General features: G+C 35.1%; 1 protein-coding gene and 2 long non-coding RNA genes across 6 annotated transcripts in view; 2 read left to right on the forward strand and 1 right to left on the reverse strand.

The window, feature by feature from the left end:
• LOC5578565 overlaps positions 1–14579 on the reverse strand; it is a 55265-nt gene extending 40686 nt beyond the window's left edge. For 2 of the 3 annotated variants that reach the window (XM_021849655.1, XM_021849656.1), the window contains exon 1: positions 13203–14579. In XM_021849655.1, coding sequence (XP_021705347.1) covers positions 13203–13744 — 542 coding nt within the window. In that variant the 5' untranslated portion in view covers positions 13745–14579. The remainder of the gene's footprint in view (positions 1–13202) is intronic. The other variant, XM_001663905.2, reaches the window with a different exon arrangement.
• LOC110677882 lies at positions 9476–19778 on the forward strand. Of its 2 annotated transcripts, none has more exons than XR_002501254.1 (3): positions 9476–9515; positions 19231–19490; positions 19550–19778. It is a non-coding gene; the product is annotated as an uncharacterized LOC110677882 (long non-coding RNA). The 2 variants fall into 2 exon arrangements; XR_002501253.1 differs by lacking the exon at positions 9476–9515 and adding an exon at positions 19042–19086.
• A 2189-nt stretch (positions 19779–21967) lies between these two features.
• On the forward strand, positions 21968–22309 carry LOC110678985. The gene is made up of 2 exons (XR_002502109.1): positions 21968–22019; positions 22080–22309. It is a non-coding gene; the product is annotated as an uncharacterized LOC110678985 (long non-coding RNA).
• The last annotated feature ends 539 nt before the right edge of the window (positions 22310–22848 follow it).

Below are 22848 nucleotides of genomic sequence, written 5' to 3' on the forward strand. Positions count from 1 at the left end.
TTTTTGAAACTTTAGGTGTTTCTGTTGAAACACAGTTTGGTAAATATACTTTCATAGCTGCCTATTTGCCTTTTCAATGCTCTGGGCAGCAAGTTAATTTGCTCCAAACTGACTTGCGTAAATTGACTCGCAATAAGTCAAAATTTTTTGTCATTGGTGACTTTAATGCCAAACATCGGTCATGGAATAATTCTCAAAGTAATTCCAACGGCAGAATTTTATTTGATGAGTGCTCTTCAGGATATTTCTCAATTCAATACCCTGATAGCCCCACATGTTTTTCCTCTTCTAGAAATCCATCTACGATTGATTTGGTCTTAACCGACTCTAGTCATCTTTGTAGCCAACTGATTACTCATGCTGATTTTGATTCTGATCATGTCCCTGTTACATTTCAAATATCCCAAGAAGCAATTCTCAATCCTATCAGCTCCACTTTCAATTATTTACGAGCCGACTGGAATATATATGAAACGTATGTTGACTCCAATCTTGATGTTAACATTTCTTTAGAAACTAAACTTGATATTGACAATGCTCTTGAAACTTTAACAAATTCCATTGTTGAAGCCCGGAGCATTGCAATTCCAAAATGTGAAGTAAAATTTGAATCCGTAATTATAGACGATGATCTTAAACTCTTGATCCGTCTTAAAAACGTGAGGAGAAGGCAATTTCAACGCACTCGCGATCCTGCTATGAAAATTATATGGCAGGATTTGCAGAAAGAAATCAAGAAACGTTTTGCTCAATTAAGAAACAAAAATTTTGAAAATAAAATTTCTCAATTGGACCCTGGCTCTAAGCCCTTTTGGAAATTATCGAAAATCTTGAAAAAACCTCAGAAGCCAATACCGGCATTGAAAGAGGAAAACAAATTATTACTAACTAATTGCGAAAAAGCTCAAAAACTTGCTATGCAGTTTGAAAGTGCGCACAATTTTAATTTAGGACTTACTAGTCCAATTGAAAATGAAGTTACTCAGGAGTTCGAAAATATTCTCAATCAAGAGAACGTTTTCGAAAATGCCTGGGAGACTGATTTGGAAGAAGTGAGAACTATTATTAAAAAATTCAAAAACATGAAAGCTCCTGGCGATGATGGAATTTTCTACATCCTCATCAAGAAACTTCCAGAAAGTAGCTTATCATTTTTAGTTGATATATTTAACAAATGTTTTCAATTAGCATATTTTCCTGACAAATGGAAAAATGCTAAGGTTGTTCCAATTTTAAAACCAGACAAAAATCCTGCAGAAGCTTCTAGCTATCGTCCAATCAGTTTGCTTTCCTCCATCAGTAAACTTTTTGAAAAGGTTATTTTGAACAGAATGATGGCCCACATCAACGAAAATTCAATTTTTGCCAATGAACAGTTCGGATTCCGCCATGGACATTCGACCACTCATCAACTTTTACGTGTAACAAATTTGATCCGTTCCAACAAATCTGAAGGCTACTCTACTGGTCTTGCTCTTCTAGACATAGAAAAAGCATTCGACAGTGTTTGGCATGAAGGTTTGATTGTAAAATTGAAAAACTTTAATTTTCCAACATACATTGTTAGAATAATTCAAAGTTATCTGTCAAATCGTACACTTCAGGTTAATTATCAGAACTCCAGATCTGAAAGACTTCCTGTAAGAGCTGGTGTTCCTCAAGGCAGCATTTTGGGACCAATATTATACAATATTTTCACATCTGACTTACCTGAGCTACCTCAGGGATGTCAAAAATCTTTGTTTGCGGATGACACAGGCCTCTCCGCCAAAGGACGAAGCCTGCGTGTCATCTGTAGTCGATTGCAAAAAAGTTTGGATATTTTTTCTTCATACTTGCAAAAATGGAAGATTTCTCCTAATGCTTCCAAAACTCAACTAATAATATTCCCACATAAACCAAAAGCTCTTTATTTGAAACCTTCAAGTAGACATGTTGTCACGATGAGAGGGGTTCCAATAAATTGGTCAGATGAAGTTAAGTATCTAGGGCTCATGCTAGATAAGAATTTAACTTTCAAAAATCACATTGAGGGCATTCAAGCCAAATGTAATAAATATGTGAAATGTCTCTATCCCCTTATTAATAGAAAATCAAAACTTTTGTCTTAAGAACAAGCTGTTGATATTCAAACAAATTTTCAGGCCAGCCATGTTGTATGCTGTACCAATATGGACTAGCTGTTGTAATACCAGGAAGAAAGCTCTGCAGAGAATTCAAAATAAAATTTTGAAAATGATTCTGAGGCTTCCTCCCTGGTATAGTACCAATGAGTTACATAGAATATCCAATGTTGAAACATTGGAACAAATGTCAAATACAATCATTAATAATTTCAGGCAAAAATCGTTACAATCTTCTATTGCCACGATTAATGCGTTATATGTTTAGGTTAAGTTAGGTTAAGTATATTAAAAACATTTTTTTTTCTCTTATAAGCAGGTGAAATCAACTCACCTGTAAAAAAAACTGAACTGCTACGGCAAATGAAATGTAATATGTTGTTAACAAAATGTTAATTAAATCTTAAATTTGTTTTACCAAATTAGGATGATAGTGTTGTCAAATAACACAGAACACCTAGATATAAGAAATGAATGTAATGTTTGGAATGATACTAATAAAGAAATTAAAAAAAAAAAAAAAAAAAAAAACTAGGAATTTGTTTTAATTCTTCATATAACGATAAATCGATCATAGGACGAAACGAGTGAACATTAATATCAAAATTATGATAATTGAATGTAGAAATTGTTGTAGGAACAATATTCAGAGAAGAATTGTATTGTAATATTTGTATGAATCTAAATTTTTGCATGTTGAATTTATATCATTTAAACATTTCAAAACATCAATTATTGGGTGTTTTTTCACAAAACAATTCAACATGAATTTACAATTTAATTCATGTAAGCGAGTTTTTTTGTCGGGGCCCAGATAGCCGTAGCGGTAAACGCGCAGCTATTCAGCAAGACCAAGCTGAGGGTCGTGGGTTCGTATCCCACCGATCGAGGATCTTTTCGTAAAGAAAATTTTCGCGATTCCCGGGGTATAGAGTATCTTCGTACCTGCCACACGATATACATATGCAAAAATGGTCAATTGGCATAGAAAGCTCTCAGTTAATAACTGTGGAAGTGCTCATAAGAACACTAAGCTGAGAAGCAGGTTTTGTCCCAGTTGGGACGTGTAACGCCAGAAAAAAAAGAAAAGCGAGTTTTAAGTGGAATTACTCCAGTTAAAAAATTAAAAAAAATTGAGTGTGAGTTGAATTCATTAATTTTAAATAAATTCTTAGACACCGAAATTGAATCTTTTCTAGCTTACAAAAATGCGATTGACTAACATTTACAAAAGTAAAACATCCATATTCAATAATAGATCTAATGGTCGTTTTGTAAAGTGTAATTAAATCAGTATGATGAGCCCCCAACCAAGTACCTGTTATGGTTCTACGGAAATTTATTCTTTTTGCACAAATTATCTGGATATATTGAATATGTTTTTTCCACAATAATTTTGAATCAAACCATATTCCTAGATATTTGTAATAATCAACTTGTTCAATTTCGTGACCATTAAGATATAAATTTATATTAACAATAGAACGTTTACGAGAAAATAAAATAAATTTAGTTTTAGATTCAGAAAAAGAAAAACCATTATTGTTTGCCCAAATTTCAATATTATTTAATGCACATTGCATAAAATGACGAATAATTTCTCTATTATTACCGCTGATAGAAATAACTTTATCATCGGCAAATTGATAAAAATAGCATCCATTCGGAATAACAGATGATATGTCACTGGTGAATAAATTATATAGAAATGGACTCAAACAATACCCTTGAGGAAGACCAAAATAACTATATCGTATCAATTTGGAAGAGCCATTATGAAAAAAATGCATAATTTTGAAAGAAAATGAATTATATAAAAAAATGGCAATTATATTTGGGTTATTGAATTTTTTTAATTTTTCAAAAAGTAGATCTAATAACACAGAATCATAAGCCCCAGAAACATCAAGAAAAGTTGAAACCATATCCTGCTTCTTATTAAACGAAAGATTAATTTGTGAAGCTAGAAGAGCAGTGCAATCACGAGTGCTACAACCTTTTCTGAAACCAAATTGGGAAGAAGAAAAAATTTTATTACTTTCAGCCCATAATTCTAAACGATTAAGTAACATTCTTTCCATAAGCTGACGAAGACATGACAATAAACTTATTGGTCTACGACTATCAGCTAATGAAGGATCCTTGCCTGATTTCACAATACTGACAACCTTAATAGAACGCCATTCCGAAGGTAGAATATTTTGAAAAAGGAATGAATTGTACAATTCTAACAAAAGTATTTTTCCATCATGTGGTAAATTTTGCAAAACAATAAATTTAATATTATCAATTCCCGGAGACGTGTTTTTTGTAACAGATAATGCTAAATCTAATTCTTCTAATGAAAATGAAGCACTAAGTTCAGGAAAATAATTATAACTTTGACAATTTTTAAAATTTATGGAACAATGAACAAAATCAGGACAAATTTTAGAGGCAAATTTATTAATCCAATCTTCAGAATATTCTTGAATATTTGGAGAAGAATTGTAATTTCTTAAATTTCTAGCAACAGACCAAAGAGAAGAAAGAGAAGATTCTTTATCAAGATTTTCTATAAAATTTCTCCAATAATTCCTTTTTTTAAATTTGGTAATTTAGCTTCAGCTTTACAGTACAAAACATAATTTTTCCTTGATCCAAAACTACGAAATTTTTTAAAGGCGTCGGATTATTTTTTAAAGCCAAAGAACAATCACTAAGGATTTTTTTTCCTTGGAGAAATTGGAGTAATTTTATATTTTTGAGATTTTAATAAACATTTAATTATAATTTCACAATAGTTATTTATGCAACGAGGTGCAAAATGATGATTTTTTCAGCACGAGTTGTACATTTATCCAACGAGGCTTGCCAAGTTGGATAAATACGACGAGTGCTGAAAAAATCGAGTTTTGCAATGAGTTGCATACAACATTTTTTGCAATTACGAAAAATGCCGTTACAGTTGGATTAATTCATAGAGCATAAACAGATTTAAAAAAAAAACACATGAGCATCAATGTGTAGTAACAACTCAGATTTCCTCAATCAGGTAGGCTGTGATATGATTGTCACAAATTTTCACATTTCCGTTGCTGATTCTATTATCAGGCTGATCAGGTAAGATGCCGCTTATAATTTTCTAATAATATGAAAGCTATTTTGCATGTGCTGGATTGCCTACATGAACCGCCGCATAAAGCTCCCGCCTTTCTTGAGAATGAACCAACAAACTCTACTGCCTCCTCTATGTCCGCAAAGCGATCGTGCTTTAAGCTCCAACATAAAATACCTCAGAGTCAACTGACTTCCGATTCGATATTCGTTTCACTATCCAAGCCTGGCTAAAATCGGATCGTCGGAGAATCAGAACCTATATAAAATTTCAGCCATATTATAAGTCATTCAGGTGCAGAATTGTCTATAAACACACAAATTGTCTACGTGAACGCTAATCGCCCCATAAAACTCCCGTCTTTTTTGTAGTGAACTTTCATATTCTTTCATCTACGTCCCACTTCAACTTAGAATCCCTCACAGTCAACTAACTTCTGCTTCTACATCCGAATCTACGATTCGAATCCGTGCCAATTTGGTTCGTCAAACGGATGTAGAATCAAAACCTAGTTGACTAAGTCATTGAGAAATTCAGAACAATTGAATAAATGACGTATGGATGCAATCCGACGTCATTTTGATAACTGAGGGATTCCACGGAGGCATGCAAGTCGATTCTGATCGACCATTTCAAAAATATCTGAAACTTTGCACAGTTTTTCAGTTCCATCTAAATCGTCATTTTCCGATATCAAATCTTCAAGTTGAGTCACGACTAACTTTTCAAAAGGGTGTATGTGAAAATGGTTCAAAAATATTCAAAAAGCTGCACAGCAAAAACGGTTCGTTCGATTGTTAGACAACTAAAGAAACAAAGTTAGACAACTAAATAAAGATTCCAAAAAAAAATACACACAGTAAAAAAAAAATTTTTTTTGCATTAAAAAACATCATTTTTGTCACAAAAACTCAAATATCTCAAAACCCTATCGGAATACCAACGTAATTTTTTGAGGGAATTATATTAGCTATCTACCATAAAAATTTGGTGATGGTAAGCCAATAAACAAAAAAGTTATGACATTTCAAATATTTCACAAATTTGACACTTGGTGAAATTTTTTTTTTTCATTGTTAATTTTTTTTTTAGGACCGCAGTTTGTTGCTGAATTTTTTGTTTAATTATTCATAACTATTATAGCATCTATTAGAAAGTTAGACGCGATCCAGTGTTGTGATCTAAAGTCTTGATAGTGTCATATTTTTTTATTGTACGTAACTGAAGAAAAATTCTCTCAATAGTGTTGAAACCTTTTGATAAAAGAAACCTATAAGAAATCTAATATTGAAGACAAAAGCTACAAAAAAAGTTTTCTATACAGGTATCCCAACTAACATTCACTCATTTAACAAACACCATTATGGCAGTTTTATCCAGCATCATGTTGTATAACATTTTATTAATTTCCATGGCCAACCTTTGTTAAAGCATTGTTCACACAAATTTGGAGAAACTTTAAAGCATGTCGTTGAATACCAACTTTATTTTTCAGCTTTAAAAACGTTTTACAAGCATTTAGTTCAGCTTTTATACGGCTGGTCTAAAAATAATTAAAGACTAATAAAAACAAAAATATATTTTTTAGGCACTTTATAATTGTAGTGTGCACTATTATTATGATAGTAAATCAATCTTATTTAAAAATCGCCTGTATACTGGATTCGAACTCGAGACCTTCCAATCGTCAGCGGTATGCCTTGCCATCTGCGCCATCCTAGAATTGATGATTACACCCTCCAGTGCAAAATATAAACTTCTCATAGCTGAATATTGACCATGTTCGAGCTTCTATTCGACAACTTCTAATCAACACATGGTACGCTAATCTACAACTGAACAAGCATATTATTCAGCTGCTGTTTAGTGCTGATCCAAGCTGAGTTCAGTCGGCTATTTTTAGCGCACAGTGAGAAAATTTATGTCGATGTTGGTCAAAATAATGTTTATTTACACAAAGTAAAAACAGTCTGAAATGATTAATGTAATTTCATAATAAGTTTTAGTTTGTTCAAAACTTATTAATTAATTTAAATAATTTTATAAATTATAGTTTGATTATTTTTTTATTTGTATTTTTCATAAACCTATTACATATGGATTGAAGTAAAAGTTCTCTATATGAATATATTTGAATCATTTGAAGGGTTAGTCCTCAGAACCCACCTGAATAGAAAAATATTCGAATATCTTGATGCGATTTTTATTTTCGGAAATGGCCAAGTAAATCATTTTTCTTAGAGCGCAGTATTTATTCAGTTGTGAAGAAATGTCATTTCAAATGTAGCTGGCTATAGAAATTTATTTAATCAACTCTGTCAAAGAAATTTCCATTTTTCTTGTACGGAAAAACATCCCGAGCAGGCGAAAAAAGCTTAGCAATAGAAAATATAATATGGATAGCTAAAAGTGATATTAACTTGATAGATATATGATATAAAATATCTGGAAATGATATCTTAAATAAACTGCTAGAACAAATTGGCATGTCATATTTAGATTCTGCAAGATTATACCAATAGCTGCGAGATATTCATAAGATCTGCGTACATCATAGGTTTAGAAGTTCCAGGAACAAAATTTTGATATTGTCTTCAGATATTTTATCTCTTATGTCAATCAAGTCAATATCACGCTTTGTTTGTCAGTACTTTGCTCCTACTCGGAATACTTAGCTTAAATGATTATTTTTATTTTTAACAATAATTCTGCATTTCTGGAGGCTGACCATGCTTATTTTCTGAACAGCTATTTCAAAAGTTTTAAGAAAGCATAAATTATGAGCTTTGAAATGCATTCGGAACTCAACACGAATTTCGGTTATTTTGTCCATTTTATGAAATTTAGCTATAGTGTGATCGCTTTTACAAGGCTTATTTATTGCTGAACAATGTGTTTGTCAATCGTCATTTTGGCCTCTATTGGACCAACTGTTCTTATAATATACTGAAGCTGAATTAGGATTTTATAAGATACTTATTCAGCTCTTATTCATGCTTATGTTAAACATGTGGGAATAGCTGAACTGCGACGCAAGTAAAACGTTAGTTCGTCTTCTGAATATCCTTTTATACATATACATTTGTTAAGTGGAATATTGGCTTTTTAATTGGGGGAAACATGCCTTGTTCAGCTCATTAGTAAAACAATCTTGACTAGTCGAATGAGAATCTTTGGAAACGTTTAATAAGTGGCGATTCAACTTTTGTTCATTCTAATGCATAACGTTGAACATCGATCTTAGTTTGTGTTAAAAAAGCACCTTCTCAGCTCTTTATAGAGCAAATTTTTTATTCAGCTGCCATTACCATTATTGAACAATAATTAAACATGCATGCTTGTTTGTGGCTTTGAATTGTTAGTTGGGATACGACTAGTTTACCTGCAAAAAGTTTACCTCGTAGAGAACAAGGCGGGTCTATACCCAGGTGATCTAGTATACTTAAAGCAGGTCGGTTTTCTCGGCGCTGGTTTTCTCCACAAAGTTAAAATCTGATTACACCTGGGTATAGACCCGCCTTGGTAGAGAATAGACTTTGTTAATCATATTTGGGAGAAAGCGAGTAACTTCAACAACATCAAAAACATGATAGGTACATACCATGAACATACTCACGAAAAAGCTAAAAATATACTACCACTATGGTTATAAAAGATTTAATTGTAAAATTTTTCTTCAGTCAAGCAAACGACACCAAACTAGTCAGTAAAAACTTAAAAGTGATTTTGTTTATTAAAATCTAACGAGCAACATGAGTAGTCGCTTTCTCAACTGTTGCAGGCCGTTTGCAGAAAAAAAGTGTTCGAAAGAGCTACGAAATCTCACCGAAAGCACCATAGATAAACTGAAAGCGGCTGGTTATGCTCCAATGTCTACATTGAATACAAATTTACGCATTTGTACGTCCTGCCGTTTAAACGCTGACAAACGGGCAATCTGTACATCATCGGTGGATCAGGTTGCAGGAAGTTCGAAAACAACAACAACTGAGGAATTACTAGATGCACCGACAACAACTGAGGAGTTACCAGAAGTACCATGTGCAGATAGTCTTGCCACGGTACCATCAGCGACATCTGTTTCAACAAATCAATCAGAAGATGAGTGCATCCAGAAGGTCAACATCGAACGCTTCAACGAAGGGATAGCTGGAATAAAAGTGACTCCGATTAAATGGACGAAGATGGGTTACGTCAATTATCCCGAGAAAAAATACCGTGAAATCAACGAAGCTGTACGAAGAAACCTCTTCAAATTAGGACCTGAGGATGTGGAAAATACAGACTACGATGAGGTAATTATGAATATGAAGCAAAGGTTCTCGAATCTAGCCACGACAAGGAAAGAAAAATTATTGATTTTGTCGATGCTGCCAAGCTCGTGGTCTATTCAAGACGCCATTGATGAGTTCAAAACCAATAGAAATACAGCAAAAGAGGCAAAACAATTCAAAAATAACTGTCTTGTAACCAAAAATGCTAGGTCGAGTACTTCATTAACAGATGAGACAAAAGAAAAAATAATTCAATATTTTGAAGACGATGAAGTAAGTAGAGCTATGCCTGGCCAAAAAGATTATGTATCTGTAAAAAAAGATGGAAAGCGTCAAGCAATCCAAAAACGATTAATGATGACTACTTTGAAAGAAGCGTATACACGCTTCAAGGAAATTAGCGAAAATATTAAGGTAGGTTTTTCCTCATTTGCAAGCCTTCGTCCAAGGCAATGCAAGCTTCTATCCAATTCAGGAACACATAATGTTTGTGTGTGCACAACACACGAAAATATTAACCTAATCTTACCAGTGGCGACTCGTAACCTCACTTTTTACCTGTTCTACGACTCTAAAAATGACAATTTCGGCAAATTTAGATTATAAATCAAAAAGATAATTATTGAAATCGTCCTTTCTAACAAATCTCAATTCATTACATGCCAATTTGTTGCTGAAATTCAAGAATTTCTATTCGTGGAACAGGTAGAGTTGAGGTTAGGGAATCGCCACTGAATCTTACATAGTTTGAAAAGAATCAATTTATCAAAGGATATTAAAATGTTAACTGGTAGTCTTCTGTGTGAAAATACTACATCAAATTGCTATCTACGATCTTGTTCGGATTGTCCAGATTCTTCATCATTGGAAAATACTTTATTCGCTGAGTTTGAAGAAAATTATATTGATCAGTTATCATTTGAGCAATGGGTGACCACGGATAGGTGCGACCTAGAAACTATTGTAAAACCTGTAGATGAGTTTGTGTCATTTTTTTGCTTGAAATTAGAAAGTTTAATTCCTCACGACTTTATTAAAACAGAGCAATCCCACTTTTTAAAAAATACGAAAAATACATTACAAGATGGTGAATTTTTAGTCATTTGTGATTTTTCTGAAAACTATAGCTTTGTATTGCAAGATGAAGTGCAGTCCCATCACTGGAACGTACAACAAGCTACAATTCATCCATTCGTTATTTATTTCAATGGAAGTACGCAAATTGAACATTTTAGTTTTATTGTAATTTCCGAAGATTTAAGACACGACTCAGTATCTGTAAATTTGTTCATTGCCAAAATGATTAACTTTTTACGCGTTGATAAGGATAAAGAAATCAGAAAGATATATTTCATGTCTGATGGAGCAGCATCGCAGTACAAAAACCGTAAGAATTTTTCGAGCCTATGTCAATTTAAATCAAAGTACGGAATTGATGCAGAATGGCATTTCTTTGCTACGTCACATGGCAAAGGTCCTTGTGATGCTATTGGAGGAACCATAAAGCGCATGGCCACAAGAGCAAGTTTAGCCAAAGAACGTGAGCATCCAATTAAAACTGCAAAAGAACTATTTGATTGGGCGAATCGCAGAAAAGAAAAAGATTTAACAAAATTATCATTTTGTTTTACTACTACTGAAGAGTACGAATTAACGGCATCAGAGCTCAGCGAGCAATATAATAACGCGAAAACGATCCAAGGAACCCAAAAATTTCACTGTTTCATTCCATTGTCAGAAAATAAAATTAAAGCAAAACTATACTCGAACTGTACTGATAATGATGCAAAAGTGTTCGATATTGTAAAAAAAATTGAATAACAATAAATAAATAAATATATATTAATAAAATGTTTTCATGATCTCATAACGCATACCCAAATCCAAAACTTTTAAAGTTTATATATAACATTTAGAAACTCATCGATCATACTCTAAAAAAAAATATCCTGGTAAAAAAAAATTTATTTTTGTGTAATCTGTTAATTCATTTTAATTTATACATATATACATATACATATAATATTTATACATATAATATACATAATACTAATGAATACATGAAAACGACTTGTTTAATTCACGCAAGGCCCTTAACAATAAAATCAGCAACAAACTGCGGTTCCCGTAATAATTTACACCGAAAAAAAATTTTTTTTTTTCTACTAAATGTGAAAATTGTGACATGTTTGAAATGTCATAACTTTTTTGTTTATTGGTTTACCATCACCAAATTTTTATGGTAGATAGCTAATATAATGGACCGTTTTCCCTCAAAAAATTACGTTGGTATTCCGATAGGGTTTTGAGATATTTGAGTTTTTGTGTCAAAAATTATGTTTTTTAATGCAAAAAAAATTTTTTTTTTACAGTGTGTATTTTTTTTTGAATCTTTATTTAGTTGTCTAACTTTGTTTCTTCAGTTGTCTAACAATCGAACGAACCGTTTTTGCTGTGCAGCTTTTTGAATATTTTTGAACCATTTTCACATACACCCTTTTGAAAAGTTAGTCGTGACTCAACTTAAAGATTTGATATCGGAAAATGACGATTTAGATGGAACTGGAAAACTGTGCAAAGTTTCAGCTCAATAGAAAAAAATGAATTAAAAAATTTACCAAATTTTGGTGCTGTTGCTTGGAATCACTCAACTTCTAAAACAGTACTTTTCGATACTGATATTAGTGCTGAAAAGTAGCACTTTTCAGCACTGTTTCTTCCGGTAGGAAAAGTAGGCCGTTATGTTGTCCATTTTCTTGATAAAAAGTAGGCTGATTTGCAACGGAATTGCAAAAAATTGTTTATAATTTTCAAGTGGAGATAATGAACAATCAAAATGAGTTAACGAAAATGAAATAAGATCCGAAAGTTTTATCCAATCAACATTTTTACATAAATCAGGCTTAAGGGATTCATTAGATGATTGTCTATTATCATTATTACAAACTTCGATCAAAATAGGTAAATGGTCACTACCGTAAGGATCATCAATTATTTTGCAAGAAGAAAGGAATGTTAAAAACTATTAGAACAAAGTGATAAATCAATACATGCATGATGAGTAGGAGGAACAGCAATTCCGGTAAATGATCCATCGTTGAGAATATTCAAATTTCTGGCAAATACATAATGGTTAGCTCTGGGTTTTGAAGCAAAAATCCTTTGTCGTTAATATCCTACCATGAATTACTGCTTCAAAATAATTTCCCTGATTGGAATCAAAATAAGTCGAGTCTAGTACACGACACTGAAGACGGTCTTACAGTTGAGTTCGAAATACGCATATTGTATCTGTCAAACGATACAAACTCTAGTGGAATTAAATGATATAGTACTAAATTCGGTTATTTCATCTACTTATAGGTACTCCACATAACAGCTCAAAGATTTATCATCATGATTTGCTTTATTAAAGGGTTCCCTTCTCATAAGGGTGAACAACCGACAAAATAAAACGCTGGAATTATCACATAAAGCACCACCCTACGCTTGAACATCTTATTCCGAACTGATGACTTTACAAGTTCTTACGACAACAAACAAAAATCGAACGATAATGGGCTGCGAGGGCGGACCAGATAAGAAGTCCCGAAAAGGCTCAAAGTAATCGCGATACGAACAAAGCGAGAATTAGAAGAAGACGATCAATTTGCATACCCTTCCTCCTATTTCCACTATAATCACGAACAGATAGAAACTTGAACTCACCCGATAGCATTCTCGAAGATCTGCTGAATTCGGACCTCTCGTTCTTTGTCATTGGCACAGTCATCCAGGGGCGAGAGTTGATTCTGCATCGCCGCCTGGTGCTGTCCTGCTGCTGGGTGATCCAATGACATTCCCACCGGAAGGCTTCCCAACCCATAACTGGCGCTCAGTTTGTTCAGCATCAACTTATTGGCACCCAACTGAGCCAGAAAGTCGCCCATTCCTCCTCCCTGACCCGAATTACCCCCGGAGGAATTGGGGAGAGGTCCGGTGGACGAGGAAATGACCGACGTCGACGAGGACGTGGCCGCACTTTGGATCCCCATTCCCTGTTCCTGGGGATCCTGAAAGCCCATCATTACGGCCAGGGGATGCTGTGGATGCTGCTGCTGCTGGTGGAGATGATGATGCATCGCCGTCTGGGGAGGATTCTGATGGGCCACTGCCGGTAACTTTCCATAGCTATTATTACCACCCACGTTCGGCGGAATTCCCAGGGGCCGATTCTGTTTCCATGGTTGAAAATGGTTCGGCTGGGACATTTCTTGGAACTCTTCTTCGCTCCGGCCAGAAACTTCTTCAACACAAACTTTTTCCTTTCGAGGAACGCCTTCCGTAACTCACTCCCAATCTTCCTTCTTTCCTCTTTGTCGTCGTTTTTTGCGCACAACCACCAGAACAATCTCTTCTCGTCGATTCGACTCTGCGCTCCAATTTTTGGGGGTTTCTTCTTTTGCACAATTTACATTTTGGCTGCCGGAAAGAAAAAGATTTCTCGCTTCTCCACTCGCTTCTTCGCGGATCTTTCCCCGGGTACTGAGTTTATTCTTCTTATTCACAGATCAGCTGTGATCGTAAAATCCGGATTCCAACTCCCGGACAAAAACGCAGAATATCATTCACTCCTCTATCCTATCGAAATAATCTTTGTGACTTTTTTGACAACACGACAAACGTCATAAACCTTCGCCATCACAAAACGCAAGATTTTTTCTTTCTTCTACGCAATCCTCCTGACTGAGATTGGGTGGCTTATTACGAAGTGGCATACAAAAAAAATGATCAAAAAGACCTTCAAACGGGTTATCACTTCGGGTAATCTTTTCTACACTTTGTTCTTCCACTAAGATCTGGAGACGGAATTCACAACACAGAGAATCGAACGCAAAACTTCAAAAACCACGGATTGAAGCTGCTGAAAGATGAGCAGCCAAAACGGGATTCAGACACTACTGCTGCTGCTGCTTCTGCGAGACGGACAACCGAACGGAACGGCGATTGGATTCGAATGAAAAACTTCGCTTCACCTCACACACCACAAAAATGAACGACATCCGCGGAACAAAACGACGACGGAGAATGAAGAGGACCGCAGAATTTGACAGATTGCGTATCAGCTGATGGTTGGCTGCGATTTCCCTTTTTCTCACCCCGTTTCGACGCGGGCAACACTAGTGTTGAATTTTTCTTTTTTGTAGTGCGGGGTTCAAGACAGTGCGGGGTGCGTCCGCTAATCACGTAACGTTAAGGTTAAAGCGAAGTATGCACTTCAACAGAAAACCCGCATAAATCCAAATCAAAACCTCACTGAGTATTGAGCTCTCGCCGAGCGATGTCACGAACACATGCCCAAATTTGCTGGTTGAAAATACTGGCATTTGATTTTGCTGGGAACAGCTGATCTTTATTTATATTTTCAACCAGCAATCTATAAGCAGTGTTGGTGACATGTATCGTGTATGTACACGAGCGCATAAACCACTATGGTCTATAGTTCACTTTCAACCATTCCCAGTAAGGTACATTCGACCATATGCGTACTATTGCTGGGTAATGTTTCGACTGTAACAGCTAAGGTTTTCCAAGATCCGAACATACGAACAACGGGTTGTTAAGAATGTTTGGGCCCATTCACATATTTCATAACCCGCATAATCATGAACCGTATATCTACTGTTTCACGAACTATCCATAGGCCAGGGGAAGTGGTTCACCTAGAGTGAATTTCTGTCAAAGAAAAAGTAGATTTTGTATGAGATTTGACAGAAAAATGAATGACAAGTTCATCCACTTCTCCTGGCCTATTACAATGTAAAACAATATCGCGATAATTCCTAAGAGCAGCCGTAACGGTGCGCGACTAAACTAAATTACATAGCGCAGTATCATTACGCTGATCCGTACCGGGCGCTGCTAACCGGGGTAGCAAAATGACAGCGCTGCCTTCGGAAAGCATCGGGTGAGCAAATTTAGCAGCGCGATAGTTGCGCTGCTATTCGATTTGAATTCAAGCATACGGTGTGGGATATGAAATTCTGGTTGAAGTTTTGGAAATCAGATGCATGATGCGCATGAAGTAGAAATTTCAAAATTTTGGGAATTCGGGTAAACCTTCAAGATTTTGATAAGAATACTACACGCAAAAAAATTGTGCGGTAAAACTACCATTTTAGGGGGTTAACTTAAGCGTTCGCACCGGCAATTTTCAGCAGACCAGAAATGCGCTTGATTTTACCATGTCTGTAGTCGAAATCAGATTGTTGTAAATTATTTCTGTCAAACGTACCAGTAATGTGGTGGGGTGTACCGTAAACATAGTAAATTGGTCTGAAATTCCATGGTAGTTTCAAGAATGGGCGTAGTCAGCTAAAATAGTAATTTTAACCGCGGAATTTTTTTCCGTGTAGGAATCTGATGCAGTTATTGGAAATCCGATAGAAGTTTATGAAATATTCGAAAATCCTCGTAAGAATTTATCGATTTTGGAGTATTATGGGATTTTGGGATTCCGACTGGAATCCTTAGAATTCCGACTGGAATCCACGGGATTCCGCCTGGAATCCTCGGGATTTCGACTGGAATCCTCGGGATTTCGGCTGGAATCCTCGGGATTCTGACTGGAATGGAAAGAGATTTTGATAAAAATACCGACTGGAATCCTTGGGATTCCGACTGGAATTTTTGGGATTCCGACTAGAATCCTTGGGATTCCGACTGGAATCCTCCGAATTCCGACTGGAATCCTTGGAATTCCGACTGGAATCCTTAGAATTCCGACTAGAAACCTCCGAATTCCGACTGGAATCCTTGGGATTCCGACTGGAATTCTTGGGATTCCGACTAGAATCCTTGGGATTCCGACTGGAATCCTCCGAATTCCGACTGGAATCCTTGGGAATCCGACTGGAATCCTTGGAAGTCCGACTGGAATCCTCGGGATTCAGATTAGAGTCCTCGGGATTCTGACTGGAATTCCAGTCGGAATCCCAAGGATTCCAGTCAGATTCATAATAATTACGGTTAAATTTGCAATATTTCTTGTAGGATTTACAAGGATTCCGGTAGAATTGGCAAGGGTTCCAATCAAATTAGCATCCAGTTGGATTCATAAACAATCTCAAAAATTTCCGATGGAATTCTAATAATTCCGCACCAGAATATAATAGATATTCCAGCAGAGTTACAAAAATTCCCAACCTTGAATTGATCACCATTATTTTCACAACTCATATGTTAACCCAAAAAGCAACGACCGGTACGGTAACGAGTTACTAAATATGGTAGCCACCGGTGTGAGAATGAGTGACTAAACTAAAATGACAACTCTGGGGGTGATCATTTTAATCACCCAAATAGTCGCCCCCGTTAAAGATGCTCTAATAACATCAAACATAACAATAAACCAACCCTACCATGTACGGTTTTGCCTGTTTGGGAAATTGTAATCAGGAAAATAACAGTATGGGGAATAGGCGGTTAAGTTATGTAACCATTCAAAAACGTCGATTTTTTCAAACAAAATTTGTCGTTTACAGTTTGCCAAATGACGGATATATTGTCCGTTTTTTCGGGCAGGTGGATTTCGCAAACAGTTATAAAATAGTACAACTATAAAATAAAAATGAAAAGAAATAACGTATACGTAATTGTTTATTTATGGTAAGTTACGGTAGTTTATATTCTATACTGTACTGATACGTTTATACATTAAGATAAACATAATTCGAATTTGGTGATAAATGTTTTCTATTACATTATTTCTCACTGTAAATATTTGAAATAAATTATTTTTTTTGTAATATGTAAATGAAATATAATCAAACTATGCCTGCAATAAAATATCAGGAATTATTCAAATTAAAAGTGACGAACGAGAATCACAGCTTTTTTGTCCAAAATACGTTGCTCGTAGTTTCCGCTTCCACAGGACGAATTCAAGAAGGGTTGGCATCTTCCTTGGCTTGTGGTGCTTGCTAGCAACTTCCGAGTCGAAATTGGTCCGGTTCTCGAGAAACTGCATTGTAAAAGAAAAAAGTTTTAAAACTTGAGTTGACAAATATTTCTTTTAATTTTTACCTGAGAGCAGTGGGACGATGATTTGACGACTATTATCCTACTATCCTTTTCCAGCCTTTGATTTGATTGAGCTGCAATTGACGAAAATGTTCGGTATTTTGTTTTACCTTTGACCCACGATTAAGTACTTACGTTTCGTATGTCCTTCAAACAGCGCGGCATTGGAAGTAAGCAGCAATACCGCTTGGTAAGTCCTCTGGAACGTTGAAACCGAAAATAATCTCGGAACCTAGAAGATTTCAATTTGTTTTCATTTTTTCGTCTTTCTTTGGCAGTTGCAAAATCTGTGCAGGAAAATGCACGCTTAAAAAACATCAACTCAGCGTTTGTATATCTTTCATACTTAGATCAAAATAAATTTTTACTTTTCTATTTTTTTAAATTTTGTCTATAAATCAAACACAGTTTGAGTTTGTTTGAGGAATATGTAACAACAATTTTGTAAAAACATGTGCTTATTTTTTCAATAAAAATATTAACATTTATTTTTGTTAGCATACAGCTACTAATAATTTTTCATGCGTGCATAATGAAAATCACTCACAAATACCAAAGCGGGCAACTGTTTGCCAAACTGTAGGAAATAAGTTATATATAGTAAATGCAGTAAAACCATTCGACAAAAGGGAATAAAACATTTCAACAATATCGAAAGAAATTTCGTTCCAATATACAGTCATCTCTCCCTTACTCGATATTGAAGGGACCATCGAGTTAAGGAGGTATCGACTTACAGAACACAAAAGCAGTGCAACTGCGTTCCAAGGGACCATCGAGTTAGCCATGAAAACCAACTTTTTCTATGATTCTCTAACTCGATATCGAGATACGGAATATCGAGTAAGGGAGAGTTAACTGTAGTTGAACAATTTCAGCACACTAAGTTATATTTTTACTGTTTGGTATGAATTACTTAAACAACATTTTATAGTTATTCACTCTGTGCTTCATATTGTTCAACACAATAGCAACTGTTTGTGAAACATTTACCTTATCAATTATAAGATACTTACTGTTCGGAATGTGCGGCAAATTGTATTTTTCTATGCGGGAACGCTTTAGGGGGTGGGTGGGTGTCCGAACATTGTTACGGCTCATACAAAAAATGTAAAGTATCAATACAAAAAGCGTCACGAGGGGGTGGGTGGGTGTCCAAAATGACCAATTTAAGCGTTATGAAATATATGAACAAGCCCTTTACCGTTCCGAAAATCATTATTTCTCAAGCAAATTTCAAACGACAACCACAAAGAGAGCATACCTACCCGCATAGAAAAACACAGTTTGTCTAATGTTCAGAACAGCCCGCATAGCAAAATACAGTTTGTCTTACTTTAAGAACAATACACATCTTGTAACAGGTACGGTTAATGTATCAGAAATAGTTGCTTTTATGTATAACCATATGGACTTCAAAGCTGTTCACCATTTCAAACAGTATGATTAACCCATACCTATCAGTAACAATACACGGAGAAAATGCAAAATACTAATTAGATTGCTATTTATTATTTGTGTTTCATTTAAGGTGTTTATTATATACAAATTATATTAATTATGCATTTCCAATATATTTTTTATACTAGACGATGCATATTTGGAAATTATTTTTTGTCATGTATTTGTGTTGCTTGTTGCTACACTTGGGACTTCGATTTTTTTTTTGTTTCAGTTTCGGTATACCAAGATGGCCGGAGGAACAATTTTCCTGTGTGGTTGTGAATATTAAGTTTTTCTCCTTGATCGGGCAGTTGGAAGTAAATTAAAATAGCCGTGATTGAAGTAATTCAGTCCTGCGGTAGTGACCAAAACGTATTAGAAACGCCGGAAACATTTTTCGCCGTCCGGAATGGCGATTTATTGACCGACCCTAAAAGTAAGATTCCTCCAGGAGGACGATGAGATTAAAAGCGATGAAAAGGCCGACGTATGGTAAGTTAGATTGTATGTTTACTCATGAATTGTGGTTGAATGTTTTCAATCGGTTACAGGATAGTTTCCACCCAGCATCCGGCAAAATTCCCATGAGGCAGGGGATCTTAAAATGGACACCAAACAAGATGAACCATACGCTAGAACAAAGGAGTCCGGGAACACGATGGGAAGATGAGTATGAGAGTGTACATTTCAAATTAGTATTATCCAAAGTGAATAACATGTTATTTTAATGACGAACATGATGATAAAATAAATAAATGGGATATAGTTTGTTTTATTCTATTCGTATTGAATTTTCAGTTCATCTTCACATATATTTGATTCAGATTTTTTTGTAAACAAAAGAATAACGGCGGTATAGAAATAGGAGCGTGATAAGCATTACGATTATTAAACGATTTTTATACTATGCAATCATATTCCAGAAATATGCATTCCAAGGGGTGAATAGACCGAATATGGTTTTAGAATGGTATTTATGCCAACTAGTATTTTATTTTCTTAGCGTGTATATGATACTGCTCTGATATTGTTAAACTATATGGGTGGTTGGATTCAAGCAAGATATGGTGGAAACATTACGCCACCATTCGGCAAATTGTTTTTGTTTTAATTTGTGCAACACACTCACACATTTGCATTTGACAATCTTGAACTACATTTTAACAGTTCGACAAATAGTTACATTTTGTTGGTATTTGTGAGCGACAATCTAGCGTTGAGTGAAGAAAAAATCGCCGATTGCCGTCGAAGGAAAACAATCGAGTTAAGCTGAAATTATATTTACAAAACAGCAATTCACATCAAAACATGACAACTGCGATCGACCCAGTAAGTACATTTATTTCGCCAATCTGTTGAATGTTTGGTTCAAACCCAATCCCCGTAGGAACTGCGCACCAAAAGCGATGCCGCTTGCCGGATGGAGGAGGAATTCACCAAACTGTACAACGAAAAATTAGCCAAGAAGCGGCATCAGATGACCCGACTCTACATGGACAACGGTTTGCTGGTGTGGAACGGAAACATCCAGTTATTTAAGGAACTATGATGATTTGAGTAAATAGTTGATCAAGTTGAAACATTATTTTTCTCTTCACGTATTGATTTGTTTCATCATTGCTTATTTAATGAATTCAATTCAAATATTCGATTCTTATGGTATAACACTTACATACCAGTATGGGATAGGGTAAAAATACAATAAAGCACCGTAATCTAATAATTATGCATACGTTAATTATTTCCCTTAGAAACATATGGTTCAAATTTATCAAAACTATTTGGCTTACATTAATTTTGCCAGAAAATGGACAGTATATCTACCTTTTGGGAAACTGTTGATGAGAAATTTTGTTCGAGAAAATCGACGTTTTCAAATGGTTACATAACTTTACCGCCTATTCCCCACATTGTGATTTTCCTATTTACCGTTTGTCGAATTGTTAAAAACGTTTCGGGTATGGCGGACATATTGTTATTTTTCATTGTAACCAAAATGTTTCAGATATTGTTGCAAATTGTTGTGGACCTTTCGGGAAACTGTACTGATATAGTTCTTGTTTATGCGGGAGTAAATCTATTCTATCTGAAAAGGTTAGTGTATCCAAAACAGTTGATTTTTTGTTGAACAATATGAAAATCATTGCTCTAGACAATATTGAGGATTTCGCCCTCTTATAGACTCACACCTAAATAATTTTGTCACACCAAAATATTCTCCCACCATGTTTGCCATATATTGGATGGCGTCGTAGCTAACAAAACCAACAAGTAACGCACATGTAACGCATTATGTTGGATTGTACATTGAATGCAAGGTGCGTGCTTCTATGAAAGTGCCATATAAACTGACGTGTGAGTATTTATTTTTTCACTTTGAAAATGTGCACGAGAATCTATTCCTCAACTAAACTAACAATAAAAAACTGATTCTTCAATCTAAACCGAACAGTGACAATTTATTGTACTGTGCAAAAACAGTTACACCATATGAGCATGAAAATTTGAGATAAATGGTAGCAACGTATCGTAACCTTTTCTCAAATTGTTTGCACAACACACTAACACATGTGTGTATTTCACCATTAATTACATTTGTTCAACAATTTGGAAAACAGTAGCATTTATTGGTATTGGTGATGGTTGGGTGCTTACCAATTTTCATTATATTAGCGAAGCTGTCATATGTTTTGTTTTCAAAAAGTAAAAAAAATCATGGCTTTTTTACGGATTAGTGTCGGTATTTTTATTTTTCGTGGAGTTATTCACCTGGAAATGTACATTTACCTGTAGTGTAATTTAATCGAACGCGACGTCTTCGTGTACAAAAAATTATTTGGCAACAGCACAAAACAAGTCAGGAAATGAACGCGAAACTAGAGGAATCCGAAAAGGAAATGGACTTTGTGCGTAGTACCAAACCATAGTGAAACAATTTTAAAGCTGAAGTGCTGGGCTTATTCTTATAAGATTGGATGGAATCAATTCCACCCACAAAACGATGGCATTCTTGTCTTGACGGTAAGCAGAAGCGTTTGGGTCTTGATATATGTATTATCAAGGTATTTTTTCATGTTCCAGAAGGAACCAAATGTTTGAAGAGTGAATGCGTTTTTTCGGAAAAGCTGATGCGACGATGATATGCTTTATTCCGCAAAATCCACTTTACTGCCCTAAATCAACTATGGTAAATATGCGTTATACTGAGATGTTAAAAAGTACAGATATATCAAACGACGTCAGCTGATCCGCCATTCTGCAGCCGGAGCATCATTGGAGAGAAACATCCACTTGAAAGAATAAATAACGATCCAAGCAAAATAAAAATAAAACAGATTAAATAAATATTATAAAATGGGACAATGTGAAATCTAAAGTTGTTTGATTCATTTTCCCCAAATCATTGAAATGGTATGAACGTATGGGTACAATTCAGCATAGGGTTAAAATACCATAAAACACCGTACACCAATAATTACACATACAGTATTTATTTCCAATGATTTTTAATAGTTCAACCACAGACAAACAGACGTAACACTTAGAACAAATTTCTTCAAAATCCATCGCCCATTTTACACCATCATCATCTGGTGAGCATGTTGCACGAAAAGGTGTTTCGTGCAACAAGCCCGGCAGATGGCGGTAGTGTGAAACGTCAAACGCAAAGAAAAACGATGCGCGTGCCTCTGGTTGTGAGATTTGTAACATAACGAATTTGAAATAATCGTTAAATGAGTGGTCGATGGAAATTTCGTCAGTGTTACGTCTGTTTGTCTGTGGTTCAACCATTCCCGCATTATTTAATGAACAGTAGAATAGGGTCCTAAAATGTTTAATGAAATCTTGT

This window comes from Aedes aegypti, chromosome 3 (genome assembly GCF_002204515.2).
Source record: "Aedes aegypti strain LVP_AGWG chromosome 3, AaegL5.0 Primary Assembly, whole genome shotgun sequence".
Lineage (NCBI taxonomy): Eukaryota > Metazoa > Arthropoda > Insecta > Diptera > Culicidae > Aedes > Aedes aegypti.